This window comes from Sinocyclocheilus anshuiensis, unplaced genomic scaffold, assembly GCF_001515605.1.
Source record: "Sinocyclocheilus anshuiensis isolate Anshui unplaced genomic scaffold, SAMN03320099.WGS_v1.1 scaffold560, whole genome shotgun sequence".
Lineage (NCBI taxonomy): Eukaryota > Metazoa > Chordata > Actinopteri > Cypriniformes > Cyprinidae > Sinocyclocheilus > Sinocyclocheilus anshuiensis.
This window is the reverse complement of record NW_015554116.1, coordinates 1,149,314-1,165,450: the sequence shown is the minus strand read 5'-3', so window position 1 is coordinate 1,165,450 and position 16,137 is coordinate 1,149,314. Positions and strand designations below refer to the sequence as shown.

General features: G+C 38.5%; 2 protein-coding genes across 7 annotated transcripts in view; one reads left to right on the top strand and one right to left on the bottom strand.

Moving 5' to 3' along the window:
* Positions 1 to 3,474, top strand: part of LOC107669796 (phosphatidylinositol 4-phosphate 5-kinase type-1 gamma-like) — a 28,546-nt gene extending 25,072 nt beyond the window's left edge. The window contains exons 18-19 of the mRNA XM_016462191.1: positions 1,608 to 1,697; positions 1,811 to 3,474. Coding sequence (XP_016317677.1) covers positions 1,608 to 1,697; positions 1,811 to 1,813 — 93 coding nt within the window. The 3' untranslated portion in view covers positions 1,814 to 3,474. The remainder of the gene's footprint in view (positions 1 to 1,607; positions 1,698 to 1,810) is intronic.
* An 843-nt stretch (positions 3,475 to 4,317) lies between these two features.
* On the bottom strand, positions 4,318 to 14,484 carry LOC107669822 (heterogeneous nuclear ribonucleoprotein M). Of its 6 annotated transcripts, none has more exons than XM_016462235.1 (17): positions 14,208 to 14,484; positions 12,722 to 12,897; positions 11,377 to 11,429; positions 10,776 to 10,783; positions 10,586 to 10,679; positions 9,590 to 9,710; positions 8,891 to 9,030; positions 8,655 to 8,808; positions 8,502 to 8,551; positions 8,316 to 8,376; positions 8,113 to 8,211; positions 7,969 to 8,010; positions 6,863 to 6,934; positions 6,681 to 6,785; positions 4,806 to 5,392; positions 4,669 to 4,720; positions 4,318 to 4,585 (listed from the first exon to the last, which is right to left on the bottom strand). In XM_016462235.1, the coding sequence occupies exons 1-17, from the start codon at positions 14,252 to 14,254 to the stop codon at positions 4,422 to 4,424; spliced, it is 2,025 nt and encodes a 674-aa protein (XP_016317721.1). In that variant the 5' UTR covers positions 14,255 to 14,484; the 3' UTR covers positions 4,318 to 4,421. The 6 variants fall into 6 exon arrangements, with proteins under 6 accessions (XP_016317721.1, XP_016317722.1, XP_016317723.1 ...); XM_016462236.1 differs by having other exon boundaries at positions 8,891 to 9,048; positions 9,614 to 9,710; XM_016462237.1 differs by having other exon boundaries at positions 8,891 to 9,036; positions 9,614 to 9,710.
* Positions 14,485 to 16,137: the final 1,653 nt, after the last annotated feature.

Sequence of the window (16,137 nt, the reverse complement as noted above, 5' to 3'; positions counted from 1 at the left end):
TCCCCCTGCTCTGCACACGCTCTGCATCTATCTCTCTCTCTCTCTCTCTCTCTCTCTCTCATTCAGCTCAGCTCCAACAATGAACTGTTTCAATTATACACTTATTTTCACATAGCTATGAAAAGCGTTATACATGGACGCGCGTGCAGTTGCCGTACTGTATTAAAGCTTTAATCAGGATAAAACCGTATATTAAAAGCTAACATAAGCAGTAGCATTTACAAATAACAGCGTATCTAAAAGTATGAGACAACAAAAAACATAGGCCTACCATTAAAAGCCATGCTTGCACAGGTTCTTCAATAATATCCTCTGCTTCTCAATGGGGCTCAAACTGATAAGCGATATTAACGATGCCGTTGTTTACAATACAACCGGAGCACATGCCGCTGAGGTGAGGGGCGGGACGATTAGATGCGCACTAGAGGCGGTTTAGCCAATCACAACACACTGGGCTAGCTAACCAATCAGAGCCCATCGCCTTCATAAGGGGCTTCATAAAAGAAGGAAATGATCAGCGTGTTTCTCAGAGAAGGGACAGAGCGGTGTGGAATAAAGGTGAAAAATAATGAATTTTTAAAAAAACGAAGCATTAACACATGTTAGACTGCACCCCATAAACACAATCAAGCCTAGAAAAAATTCCCATCAGTTCCAGTTCTTGGAACATCTGATGTCTTTCCCTTTCATATGCTATACACATTAAAAGAACATGCTCAACCGTTTCTGGTAGTCCACATTTATCACAATTGCCTGTTTCATGTTTCCCTATTATGTGCAAACTGTTATTTAATGCTACATGTCCTATTAAGCAAAGTTTCCTTACTTTAGCAAAGGAAAACCAGTTTCTTCTTGGCTTATATTGAAATCCTCCTACATTTTTCTTTACAAATCCTCATTTTGTGCTTCTAATTCGTGACCGGCGTTTTGTTTTGCTGTCTCTCCTCTGCGCTTCTGCGTTCGTCACTAATCACCGGCACGAGCGCTGCGCATATGTCCTACGTCATCCGCTGGAACGGCTTCCGCCTACGACAGTCAGCAGAAGTGAGAAAAAATTGTATAGAAAGGTTTAAATATGGCTATTTTTCTTACAAAAATGCATCGATTCGCTACAGGAGGCCTTTATTCACCCCCCGGAGCCGTGTGAGGCACGTTTTATCATGGATGCACGCGCTTAATAAAACAAATTGATTAAAAAACAGTATCTAGATTATACTAAAATAACACTGGAAAAGTTTAGCTAGTATTTTTTATGTAATTTTCCATTATTGTCCCCTTCAAAAACTAGCATTGTTGTCATACACAACTACAAAATATTTCAAATTTTTTAATCGGTGTTTCTGGTTTTATAGCTAGTGCATATTATAAATTATGTTTTATAGTGTTTAATTAAAATATAGCAAGTTGAACAACTTTTCCTGTCTGCTGATGTAATGTAGGCCGTGTAGGTGGGGACAAATGCTAGTAGCCAGTAGTCTTTCTTACCACTGCATTTCTGATATTCCTCACTCTTGTCTTCCTCTCTTTCTTCCTCTGTATATTTCTGCTGGCTGTCTCTGTCTCCACCATTTCTGGTGCCCTCTGCTGTCTGGCTTTTGTAAAACCAGCCTCCAGAAGACAAAAGCTGGGTATATTCTCCTCTGCACTTCAGCTCAGGGCCTAAAACCCTGCCAGAGGATGAAGGGGAGAGTGAAACAGTAAGTGCGCGTTTTACTGTAGGCGTCTTGGGTTCGCGATGCTTGACGTTGACGATCCATTGTCTATTATTCCTTGCATATTAATCGCATAAAAATTCAATGTGTCCCAACAGTAATCAGACCTCAGGAAAGAGGGGCAGCTACAAAGGTTCGGACTCTTCAGATGTCCGGAAGCTGTACTGGTCGGACTTTTCGCAACTTAAGCATCATTTTCATCGTCCTTTCACCCATTCCATAAACAACACCAAGCAAGTAGTAATACCAATGTCCAGACTTATTTATGAGTAATAATGAAAATATTTATGTTTAATTATTTTTTGATTGTTTTGTGTTTCATTTATTGTCTAATTTACATACTGTGAACGTATTTTCCGATTTGAGCTCTGGGACTCAAGACTTTTCCCAAGAGTGGGTTGTAGGTTATTATTTAAAAAAAAAATTTTTTAGGGGATTCTTTTTAGTTGTTAATGCGCCTTGGTTATCAGGTAGCATTGTTTGTTTCGTAACTTTTGAAAAATTTAAGTTCTGTCGCAGACCTTAGATATACCCAAACATGGTTTGCTTTATTTTTATTGGTTCTTCAAAAATATATTAAGCCAGCAATAGTGTTCAGTGTTTCAGAGTTATGAATTTCCAAGAAGTGGCTGTTTGATGTGTGAAATTTGGCAATAACCAAAGTCTCAAAATGTTCTCTTTTTTAATTTAATTTTAATGTAAAAATTAGGACTGATAACGGATGCTGGATGTTATAGAAAATGACATTTTCCGCATCACCTGATCTTTATATTCTTGTTTTGGCTTATTTTTATACATTCTGGTCATTTCAATTTGTTCCACAGATTTTCCCGCCAAAATCCAGTACAAAGTCATCAGGGCCTGGTTATTAAGACATGTTAAACTGAAAGATGGGACCAAACTTATGTGGGAGGCCAAATATGTAAAACAACTTGTTACCATAATCGCAATCAGAAATATTTAAGTTAAAACATTAATTTGTAAATCCACATGTATAGAATTTGTGTGTGTGCCTATGCATTGAGCGTGTTTGTGGTTTTGAGTAACCGAGTGTCTCATTTTACAATGGAAGTGTGCAACACTGATTCTTATAATGTGCAGTGGCCAGCTGTTATTGATATTGCTGTTGTATCCAAAATAAAAGGACTACTGCAGCAATACATATGTAAAGTGTAGCACACACATATTTTGGTTGCCTTAATTAGTTTTTGCCAACCTAATCCTATTGTAGTTATAAACTACCGTATTCACTGATTCAGTCTTTCTGGTTCACCAATGATAGTGTCTTAGAGAATTTGTATATAGCTCTTTAAATACATATAAAATCTATTTTAAATGTTATTTGAAGTTTTCTTTTGTATTTCATTTTTCACAAGTGGCTTGTGAAAGGTGTCCTATAGGTCCACACAAACCCAACCATTCTTCCAGCGTCGAGGACGTTTTCTTGTGTTTGAGTCTGTTTCTTTGTATCATATGTGTACACTTTACAGTTGGGATTGTAAAGTCTGTACGGTCAAAGACAATACAACTGTATCAATCACTTACTCTGCCAACAGTTGAGCTGTTTGTGTGTGTACGCATGTATGTGTGTGTGGTCAAAAAGGTGTGTGCACCCCTAAATAGCAAAAGAGCATGATGAAATGTGAGTCTATTGACATTGATGTACAGCATATACATTTATCTCTTTGAAAAGACCACGACCAATGGACCGATGTGTGTACATTTGTTCAGATCCTTAAATAAATACAACTGGTGGACTTGATTCACAAGATTTTTGTTTTATTTTATTTTTTGTTCTTGTACCATTTTTTCCAAAAAAATCTCACAAATTCAACAGATATACATCACAAATTAAATGTAACCATGAGATTTGGTTTTGATGTTATAAAATTTGAAAACTACTTATTTTGAATTTGATGCTAGCAAACTATGCTTTATCACAGTAGCTGTTTTGTGCATGATTATACATTATTTCATAAACATCATGAAGTGAATTAAATGTTACCTTGTACTTGACAGGCTGCAGTGGCAAAACCTCTGGGACTTTTTGTTTTATCACTCCACTTGTCCGTGTTTGCACAGTCCAGTCTTCATATTAACAAGAACTATTACTAAGGTTTAACAAAAATTTTTTGTTCGATGAATTTCCGCAGACAAAGTCCAATAAATTTTAATAAGATTCCATGCAATTTCATACCAGGATGAAAAATTTCCCCAAGAAGATTTTGCAACAGGTTCAAGGTTAACAACTTTCATGGACCCAATTGGATTCAACAGAATAAAAATAAAAATGTTTTTTAAAAACACTACAAAACCAATTAAAACAGCAAACCTTAAAATTTAATGTCTCTCACACTACAAAATATTTTTTTTAAATCTAAATCTGTATTTACCTATAAAAAAAAAAGAAAGAAAACCCCTACAAAACAAAAACAGCTAAAAAGTAATAAACACTATAAAAATAAAACAGATTTAACATTCATTTTAATGGTTTGCTTTTTTTGCAGTTTGTTATATATATATATATATATATATATGCTTTATACTAGCAGCACCAAATTGCAGAGAGAATGCCCAACATGACTGAAACGCACCACACAACACCACTAAAAAAAAAGTACCATTCGGCACAAATACAATTATGTAACGGACAAATAATTTGGAAAGCATAGTGAGGGGATGGAAGGAATCAGTAGGCAAAGATGACGATTATGCATTTCTGTCGATCCTGACATCAATCTCTCGCCCGCTGAGCCGGTAGCCGTTCATGGTGCGACAGGCTCGCTCGGCGGTCTCAGGACTGTCAAAGCGCACCACACCGCAGCCCTTGGACTTGCCGTTCTCCATTTTTATGTCTGCATACTGCACAATGCCTGTTAGAAAATGCAAACAAGCCATATCGATTAACAAAACGGCACAAGAAATGCTAAAGTCGTCTGATGGGAAAGTGTCTTACCACATGAATTGAAAGTGTCCTTCAACATCTTCCAAGTGAAGTCAAAGGGCAGCTGCAAAAAAAGCCAAATTACTTTGTGAATGAGAGGGAAAAAAAATAAAAAATAAAAATACAGGAAGTTAAGATCAAATGCTTACATTTCTGACAAAAATCTGGCAGCCCTTCCTGGCATTGGCTCCACCAGCCCCTGGCCCTCCTTGTCCAGACCCACTGAAAGGAGTCCCGAAATTGCCACGATCCATATCAGCAGGTCTGTCAAACTGCCCACCAACGCCACCAGAGCCCATCCGGTCCATGCTGGAACCCATGCGGTCGAGACCTGAGGAGGGGAAGCGGTCCATGCCACCGGAGCCCATGCGGTCGAAGTTTGAACCCATTCGGTCGAGGCCCGTGTTCATCCGGTCTATGCCCATAGGAGAGGCAAAGTCCATTCCGCCGCTCATGCGATCCATGCCGGACGGGCCCAAGCGGTCGAACCCACCAGGACCCATGCGGTCCACGCTGGAGCTCATGCGGTCGAGGCCTGATCCCAGCCGATCCATACTGGGCCCCAGTCGGTCAAGCCCTGAACCCATTCGGTCGAAGCCAGATCCCAACCGGTCCAGATCAGACATGCGGTCCATGCGATCCATTCCCATTCGGTCCAGTCCTCCCATGCGGTCCATGCCACCGCCACCAAGCCGGTCCATGCCAGAGTTCATGCGATCCATTCCCATGGAGTTCCCTGGCAAATCAAATTATGGCAAAAACATTTAAAGGGGTCATATGACGCGATTTCAATTTTTCCTTTCTCTTTGGAGTGTTACAAGCTCTTGGTGCATAAATAAGATCTGTAAAGTTGCAAAGACTAAAGTCTCAAATCCAAAGAGATATTCTTTATAAAAGTTAAGGCTTGTCCACGCCCTCCTAAAACGCCTCGTTTAAACACGCCACCACATGTCTACGTCACTGTGTGGGAAGATTTGCATAACGCCACCCAAATATTCACACAAAGACAGAAGCGTAACTTTGATTCTCGCTGTAGTATTGTTGTTCCTGCCGCCGCCATGTTGTGGAGATGCTGTGTTTCATTGTGAAAGCGAAACTACTTTGTTTGGCCTTCCAAAAGAGGACGATATCCGCTTCGTCATGCCTAGAACTGATCCGTGCTGGTCGCTGAGGAAATACATCAACTTCGCACGGTGGATCCCCGGATCGGCTTTCACCGTGGACGAAGCGGAGTCCAGCCCAGGGTCGTCACATGTGGTTGCCGCAAGCCTCCTCCGTCGAACCCGCTGGGCACCGCTCACTCAAGCCGCTGTGTGTTTCGTTGTGAAAGCGAAACTACTTTGTTTGGCCTTCCAAAAGAAGACTGTTTCTATAAAGTGGGGCAGTTCCAACTTTGCAAGGACAGTCTGGCTTCTGACTCAGCCTGTAAGTACCGTTTTTTATATTTAAAGGATTTGCCACTGACGATTCAAACGCGAGTTTGAGCAGTGTAGAGTAGCGCTTGTTGTTGGTAATTTCTCCAATCACAAATGCAGACATGGTTTTATGTTAACGCGGCGCAATACGCATTAATAAAGCGTAAACACAATATAAGTCATTATAATCAGTAATTATGTCCCCACTGGATGCAACAAATGCCTCGTTTGTAATGGGTTTTATTGGTTTTGTCTCATCACGCCGGGACACATGGAAACACCGTATGGTAAGGGGCGTAACATTTCCGTCACACGCTTGAGGTATTCAGCCAATCACAACACACTGGATAGCTGGCCAATCAGAGCACACCTCGCTTTTCAGACCAATGAGCTTTGTAAAAATCGACGCATTTCAGAAAGGCGGGGCATAGAGGAGAAACAATAATGTACAGTATGTGGAAAATAATGTGTTTTTTGAACCTTAAACCGCATAAACATTGCATTAAACCAAATAATGTTCTTTTTAGCAATATCATATAACCCCTTTAAAAAGTTAACATTATGTAACCATCTAAGAAATGTATAGGAGCAAAGGTTAACGTTACTAACCCATTCCTCGGTCAAATGAGTCTCCAAAATTGCTACGGGACATACCCATGTCATTACGGCCACCGAAATCTCGATCAAAGCCGCCGCCGATTCCACGATCCATATCTGCAATTAAAAAAAATATATAAATAAAAACATTTCAAACCTAACTACTAGCAAAAACAAAACAAAACACCATTTACCATTCATTCTTCCCATTCCAGAAGTGCCGAAACGATCCATGTTGTTCATACCACCTCCAAAATTATCCATCCCTGAAGATCAATAACATTTGAATTAAATTCATATTGGGGAAAAGGAAGAGAGGAAAAAAAAACAAAAAAAAAAAACAGAAGATAATTCACCATTCAAAACAAAAAAAGCAATGTGATGAATAGTGTTACCTTGCAGGTTTAATTTTTTTAGTGGATGAAATCAGCAAAAGTTAAAAACAAATAAAGAAAATAATCAGCAATTTAAAAAAAAAAAAAAAAAAAAAAAAAAAAAACCACACACTTTAAAATAACTTGATTCCTATGTAAAAAATGCTAATTTATTTACATTAACATTTTAACATTAAAAGTAAAACCTTAACTCAATTAATAAGGGATAAAATTTAAAAAAGCCTTGAAGATAAATTGGTAGATAAAATAAGCAAAAAAATCTAATAAAATGGAAGAATTCATTAAAACTTAATTTTTGGTGGATAAAATAAGCAGGACAAAAGTAAAACATTTAATAGATAAAATAATCAGTAATTTATATAGTAAAAAAAAACAACAACACTAAGATAACTTTATTCCTAGTGTATAAAGTAGCATTTTTAATGTAAAAAATAAACCCTTGATAACTCAATCCATAAGGGATAAAATAAGCAGTATTTAAAAAATAAAACCTTGACGATAATTTAGATAAAATATGCAGCACTTTTAAAACTGACAATAAAACCTTGTAGATAGTTCATAGTAGATAAAAGAAGCAGCATCTTAGAAAATAATAATAAAACCTTCAACTAAATTTATAGTGCAGTGACAAAAAAAAAAATTAAGAATTCACTGTAATCACAGTACTACACAAATAACTTCACAATTCATAGTACACAAAATATGGAAAAAAACATAACATTGTGCTGCTTCAAAAATACACCAGTTTTATGGAGATCAGTGAGGTTTGGATAGTGCCCATTCAAATGAACTGAGCACCCTTGAACTACAGCATGAAAATCAAACCAGTAACACCTGCAGGTCCTTTCCAGATGGGATCAAAACAGGCCAAAATAAAAGAATGGCTGATGAGATGAACCACATACCTCCCATTCTACCCATGCCACCAAATCCCATTCCATCCATTCCTATGGAGAAAATGATTTCATGGAGAGGGGAGGGGGGTGATGTTCAGTGAGTGCATACAAGAGGAAACATTCCCAAAAAACCAACATGCAACACGCTTTTTCCTCCTGGTCCCATGTTGCCCATCCCACCCCGGTTGAGCTGGGTAGCGTCGATGGGTTGACCGCCGGGTCCCAGACCGAGACCGACACCACTCAGACCACCTGCATAAGACGGTGGAACTGGTTTAGAGAAGAAACTAGCCAACTGCAACAGTTTTATTGCTGATGGTCCATACAGCAAATGTTAATATGAAGTCATCACTTACGAGGAAGCGCTGGAGGACGGTCTGGGGGTGCAAAGTCACCTTTGGGAAGGGATTTCTCATCCTGAAAAGACAAATGACAGGTGTAAAGAAGTGAATTGAGGAGTTTACAAATCATATTGGCAACGTACCACTAAACTTCTGGAAGCCAGAAACAAGCTTCCATGTTAAACCCATGTGATTACTTACCAGTTTGACGTGCATGACCCTGTTGAAGAGGAGCTGTCCGTTGAACATTGCTAACATCCATTAAGGAAAACTTCAAGCATTGCACATTTTAAATAGCATTAAACAACCTTATTCCAATCAATGCCACACATCAAAAGCTACTGTGAAGGATACAGACTGCTTGAACAGCCTCAAGGGGCATCTCAAATGTGACAGTTCCCATTCCCCTGCTCTTCCCGTCTTTATCCTCCAGGATATCGGAACGCACAACCACTCCAGCCATTCCAAACACCTCCTTGAGCTTCTTCCACCCAACCTTGTAGTCCAGCTGTGCAGAGAGATGCCATATGGAAAGTCGGGTCAAGTTTCAAAATATGGGACATGGTTTCAGAATGGATTCAAAGACTTACATTGGCCACAAAAATGGTGCTTCCGATTTTTCCAGCCTGGAGTCCGTGGATGATCTCGTTGGGGATGTTCGGGTTGTTCATGAGACTGGGAGGGATGTTGACCATGGAAGGACCGCCAGGGCCTGGGCCCATCCCCATTCCTCCTCCCATTCCTCCTCCCATTCCTCCTCCCATTCCTCCTCCCATTCCTCCACCCATTCCTCCACCCATTCCTCCACCCATTCCTCCACCCATTCCTCCACCCATTCCTCCACCCATTCCTCCACCCATTCCTCCACCCATTCCTCCACCCATTCCTCCACCCATTCCTCCACCCATTCCTCCACCCATTCCTCCACCCATTCCTCCACCCATTCCTCCACCCATTCCTCCACCCATTCCTCCACCCATTCCTCCACCCATTCCTCCACCCATTCCTCCACCCATTCCTCCACCCATTCCTCCACCCATTCCTCCACCCATTCCTCCCCCCCCTTCCCCCCCCCATTCCTCCACCCATTCCTCCACCCATTCCTCCACCCATTCCTCCACCCATTCCTCCACCCATTCCTCCACCCATTCCTCCACCCATTCCTCCACCCATTCCTCCACCCATTCCTCCACCCATTCCTCCACCCATTCCTCCACCCATTCCTCCACCCATTCCTCCACCCATTCCTCCACCCATTCCTCCACCCATTCCTCCACCCATTCCTCCACCCATTCCTCCACCCATTCCTCCACCCATTCCTCCACCCATGCCTGGGGGTCCGCCACCGCCACCACCCCCACCCCCGTGAGCCCTATTAGCTTCACGCTGGGCAATCACTCCATCTGGATCCTTCAAGAAGCACAAGGAGGGCACGTTTAATACATCGAACATCAAATATTGACATTTGTTGATTTTGCTGACAGTATAAAATACCACTATGATTTTAACATGGTTTTTTGAAGACACTATTTTTACAATCATGCCCTGTTACTTTATAACACAACTTTACAATGATTTCCATTAAATAGACATGCTTGTTGATTAATACAATTTAACCATTAAAACAGTCTAGGAAAATTAAAACTGAAAAAAATGAATTTAAGAAAAAAATATATTTTTATAGAGCCCTAAAAATTTTACATTAGAACTTAAAATAGTTACCAATCATTCATACCCAAATATTAAAAATGGAACAGAAAAAAGGCAATGATTGTTTCATTGGATTTTTTGTTCTTGCATTACAAAAATTAATGGACAAGCAAAAGCACATTAAAATAGTTGTGGTGTAGTGCCAGAAAAAAACAGATATTCTTTCACACTTTGTACATTAATATCTTGGTATCATTTAACATTAATACTTAAATAAACCAATAGAAAAATTCGTATTTTTTATATTTAAATTGCAAAAAGTGTTTCACAAACTAATGGACAAATAATAGTAAATTTAAAAACTATTTTTACAATCTTATCTTGTCAGTGTTTCCAATAGTCTTGAAAAATATATATATGTAAATTTCAAAAATGTAAAATACAATAGCATTAATGTTCTATCAGTAGATATAATATTAAAATATTAATTAATATTCAAGTAGCTAATATTCATATATTACAAACACAGAAGAATACAATTACTTTTTTGGTTGGAATGAGTTGAATTGGCAAAAAATTGGAAACAGGTTTTATCTATATTTACCCAGTGTTATTCATCTGCAAGATGCACTCACCTCTTTGACCTTGAGAGGACGACCGTTCATGACATGTTTGTTGACTTTCTCTACAGCCTTTTTCATGAGCTCTTCAGTTCTGAACTCAACCACCCTCCTAAAAAAAAAAAAAAAAAAAAAAAAAAAGTGTTAGCAAGAGTTGCGCAAAAGCGACAAATGAGAAATGATCAATAGTCTGAATGATACTTACGCACAACCCTTTGTTCAGTCAGTAAACCAACCAGGACGAACGAACAAACAAAACAGGAACGAGAGAGACAATTAGACAAGCGACACAAGAAATCAACGACAACTGACTCAGGAAAAATACTTCAGACACACTAAATTGATAAAGAATATTCATAATACTTCTCTGTGGTGTTCAACAGTTACATAATTACATTCAAACTCAAAATGGCTGACAGGATTAATTGACGACCAGAATACACAAGCGGCCTTCAGTTCCAATTACTCGTTCAGGCTCCATTTCTGTTGTTATCCCACTAGTTGAGTCGCTCAACAAATCATTGACGCCATGTTTAGTTACTGAACACCACCTGAAGTCCAATAATGAGACTCGCAGTGCAAAAAAATGCTACCTCTTAAACACACGAGAACCAGAATTACTATATGGCCGGGAAACGATCCCTGCGGTTCCACTCAGAACCGCAGTCGGCGTCCATTTTTGTTCAAATGCCACCCAAGACGACACATTTTGAACTCTCAACCCAGTCCTGAACATCCCACATTAAAATCTAAGAGTACATGTAAGAACTCAAGCGGACAAATGGAGGTTCGTCTCTTGCACTTACCCTTGATTTGCCTTCTCCGTCCATTAAGTGTTCCACGTACGTTACCTCACCCACTACAAATCAGATTCCAGACGACACACACCAAGGGGAGAGAAGCCGAGAGAACAATTGGGGTTTAGAGCAGACACAAACGGGGGGACGGTGAGAGTGAGCTCGGCCTGCGAGTCCAGAGCCTCCTCCCCCAGCACCTCAGCAGCACAAATTCTGGTACAGGTCTACATGAAGCAAGCTGTAAAGTGTACTGAGGAAAACTTCTTAAGCTGTCCTTGCTGGGAACCTCAACATCCAAGACTGACCAAAAGGATTTGACCTCCCGAGCCATTGAAATTGGATGGATTGTCAACTATGGCCTTTGTTGGACGTCAAAGAACCATTTCTGGTAAGGTTAACAAGTCTTTGGCTACCTCAGAAACATTCGACACACCTAAACCGTATCGTTAGGGCAAAAAAAGAAAAAGTTACTGAATAAAAATAGCTAAACCTATGTTATAAAATAAATGGTTTGAAGTTACAGAAACCGAAACCTAGTCCACCTGGAACCAACTTGGCTTCCCAACTAAACAATTGGACTCTTGAATTTAATCAAATTGGCCAAACCAGCTCCAACACGGCCAGTTGGATGAACACTCAAGAATAGAATTAGATGAGACTGCAAACCCAAACCAGGTCTAGTCTGTCAAAAACTACCTCGAAGAACCACCTGGCATTTCTCCAGCAAGAACGTCTGTCCATAAGATAAAACAAGGACCAGCTTAAGAAGCTGCTTTACTCTGTAGACCTGTACCCCCAGAAATCAATCACATCCATTTTTAAGGGCACAATAATGAAGATCAGCTGCAACAACATTCATTCTGGCATTGACCTAAAAAAGAAAATGCAATTTAATTCTACAGGCAACAATTTCCACATGAAATTCCCCATGCGTACGAATCATTAGGCATGGAGGGGCTGCTACACATGGATAGGGAAAAATGTGACCACTCATAGATTGTTCTGAAATACTAACCAACAGGTTAGGGTGAAAACTACACACTTTCTCCAAAGCCAAAGAGACCGAATGATGGCATCAGATTCATATGAATGGATTAGACTCGGTTCTGTGTTTAAGTGCAATTCGCACAATTTTAAAGTACCATCCACCTACATTAGCAAGCTTGAATTATTAATCATTTTCCACAACAGACAAGACACTTTTCCAACAGACCACTTCCCCATGATGGGATGTTTATCCTCTGACCTAAAGCAACTGAGTAGGTGGCCACCTTCAAAACTCCCAAAACTAAAAATAAAGCTCCATGGCTCTAAGCTAACCTAGGATGTACAACTAAATATAACAAAAACGTACCTTTTTCCTTCATGAGATCTTTCAGAGTTTGCCATTTCACATCATAGGGAATGTTGCTGACAAACACACGGTATCTCTTGTTGGGGTTCCCGTAAGGTTCAAACCGGCCCCCGCCCCCACGCTTCTGGGGCCTCTCCTTTCTCGACTCATGGTTGGACTTGCCGTTCACAGCATTTCTGTATGGAGGGGGAAAAAAAAAAAATTCCAATTCCATAAATGTTTTCCCAACCAACAAGAAAATCATGCATTTAGGCTAGTTGTTCTAAGATTTTCTATTCATGTTCAAAGGAGTGTACATTTCCTAAATCCTGTTACCAAAATTTAGATGTCTAAATAGTACAAAAGCCTGATTTTTGACTTTCTATTTTACAGCAATACAATTTCATTAAAAATTAAAAATGTATAATAGGGTTGAAAATGAGCATAAATTAGTCACTCAAAATGTTTTCAGTTAGGCTACTGAAAAAATAAATTAACACTTGCCGCACATAAGAAAATTAGTAGTTTGAACCCTTTTCTAACAATAAATTAGGTAAAAGGGTTAAGTTTGCAGCTACAGAAATTGTGGAAACTGTTGCAAAACATAAAATTTCATTTTCAGCCATGCATCATAAACTCTTTAAGATTAACATATTCAAGTTTATTTTTAAGTTATAAGTATTAAAAAAAAAAAACTAAAAAAAAAACGTGCATTATTCCGTTTGATTTTCTATTTGCTCTATGGGGTTTGAATTTTCTTCAAACCCGTTACCAAAATGTGTCTAAACGCGGTTTAAACCCCTGATTTGACGTTTTTTATTTTCTAGCAATAATTTTTTTTTAAATAATGTATAACGGGGTTGAAAATTGAACAAATTAGACGGTCACTCTAGCCAGCCTGAGAAAAAATGTTTTTGTAGTTACTGAGGGGGGGGGAAACAACAACTTTCCCAATAATAACTTGGGTACCCGTTAACAGGGTTGAGTTTGCAGCTACCGAAACTTGGAAACCGTTCCAAACCGTTAACGTTAAATGTTATGTTTTTACTCGTGCGTTTTTTTTAATTACAATAAATGTAATTGTACAAATAAGCTTTTTTTTAATGAAAAACAAAAACAAAAAAATGTTAACATCTAAAACAAGCAATTAATCGTTTCTAAGGCAAGAAACTGACATGCAACTAGGCCGCAGCAAACAAAGGACACTCAATCTTGTTTGTTACGTAACAAAAAAGTCGTTCAAATCTCGTCTACGTGCTTTATTTTGTGTATTAGGCACATTTCGTGCACGATGCTTCCTTATCTCTTTTCCTCCCATTGTGAATCCAGCGACTCTTTGTTTCACACGAACCAAACAAACGAGTTTGTCCTTTAACGCTCATATTTTACTGCAACCTAACTATTCTTAGTAAAAATGCATTATGCACCAAAACCATTCCGTACCTACTGTTTTAACCTTATAAAAAAAGCAAAACATGGAATAAAAAGCATGCAGTTGTCGTGTTACCCTTGTTCTTGTTTCTCTGGTATCTCTGATTTTAGGTCAGACGACATTTTGCCTTCAGATGTTCGCTGTCCTCCTCCGTTTTCAGATTAAACGATTCTAAACCACACAGACTATGTCTAGATACAGATAAAAACGAGTTTAAAGTCGTAAAAACACCGAGGGTCGCTGCTCAGTCGTGTTGTTGTCCCGCTGCGTCGCCACTACCGTTAAAAGCACTCAGCCGTTGCTTCTCTCCTTCGCCTGGTAAAATGGCGGCGACACAGAAATCGCGAAGCTGATATTGGAAGCGACGAGAGGCATGATGGGAAACAACGTGTGACGCATTCTAGTTTGAGATTCACCGTAGTTGTTGTTAAAACTATCGTATTATTACTTTACTAGGTTGATTTTTATTACAAACCTAACAGATTTCAGCCTTCATTTTTTGTTTTCTGAAGGTCTATAAAAATACGAAAAATGTATACTTTACTTTTACATTGTAAACAAAGAGCCTAATATTCAGAAAACAATCGGACATTTGCTTTAAAAAAAGACGTGACTGTTCCCTCATTTCTACAACAATGAACAATTTTACTCCTAATTATTATTAATTATTTTTCATTATTATATTTGTGTTTCAAAGAGACAGTGTCAGTGAAAAGTCTTAGGTGAAATGTGTGTGAAGAAAACAAAGAAAAATCAAGGTAAATATCAAAATATTACTTGTGAACAGATTAGTTTTCCACTCAAGCTGTAATTTTGTTAAATTACACAAACCATGTGAGAAATGTTCCCTTGTATTCAGTGTGTTCTATACATAATGCTAATTATTTATAAGCATGAAAAGTGTTGCCAGGTTTTTCTAAAAATGTTTGAAATGTCATTTCCATCACAGAATGCTATAAAACACAACATATAATTTAATATGTAGTGGAAACTACACCTTGGTGGGAAATTTTTGACCATTAAATGCATGTAAACACACTTTTGCACACTGTTGTGTTAACTTTATTTGAATTCCAATTCAGCTGATTTTATTTAAAGGGGTCATATGATGCTTTTTTAAATATCATTATTTTCTTTGATAAAGAATATCTCTTTGGTTTTGAGATTTTAGTCTTTGCAACTTCAGGGATCTTATCTATGCACAATCAGCTTGTAACACTCCAAAGAGAAAGGAAAACTTGAAATCGCATCATATGACCCCTTTAAAATCTTTTTAAAATATATAAATTCTAATTTTAACATTCTATGAGGCTTTTTAAATTCTGTTAAAATAATATTAAAATGATGTAAAAGCCCACACCAGGGAATTAAAAAAAAAAAAGATAATTGTGACTTATCTCACAATTCAGACTTTGTTTCTCATAATTCTGAGACATTTTCCCTTGCAATTCCGAATTTACTTCCCACAACTTTCTGACTTCTCAGAATTGTGGGTTTACATCAGATCTCAGTCAGAATTTGTAAAGAACTCAGTTTCATTTATTTATTTTGTTCTTTACTCTGTGCTGAAAACAGACATCCATAAAATGCAGAGCTTCAGCTCATAATAAATGGCTTGCTGCCCAAAAGAGTGAGATTGTGCAACCTCTCAGAAATCTCTCGAAAGAACAACAGCACAGTTACCAGATCCAGAGCATCGTTTTTAATCACACTTTTCTTGGCTGATTTCAAGTACCAACATATTTTGGTGAGGACATAACAGACATCTTTCTCTTAGCCACTGCACAACATAAACATTGTAGTATCTCAAAAGTTCAGAGTGATAAAAATCCTGTGCTCAATGAATAAATGAAAACAAAACAGAAGCAAAATAATACATATATGAATACATTAAAACACACACTGGCAAAATTAGAGATATTTCAACTGAATCAACAAACTGTGTGAACGTGTGTACAATTAAGTTCAGATTTGGAAATGCCTTTTCTGAAACTGCAACAAAAGT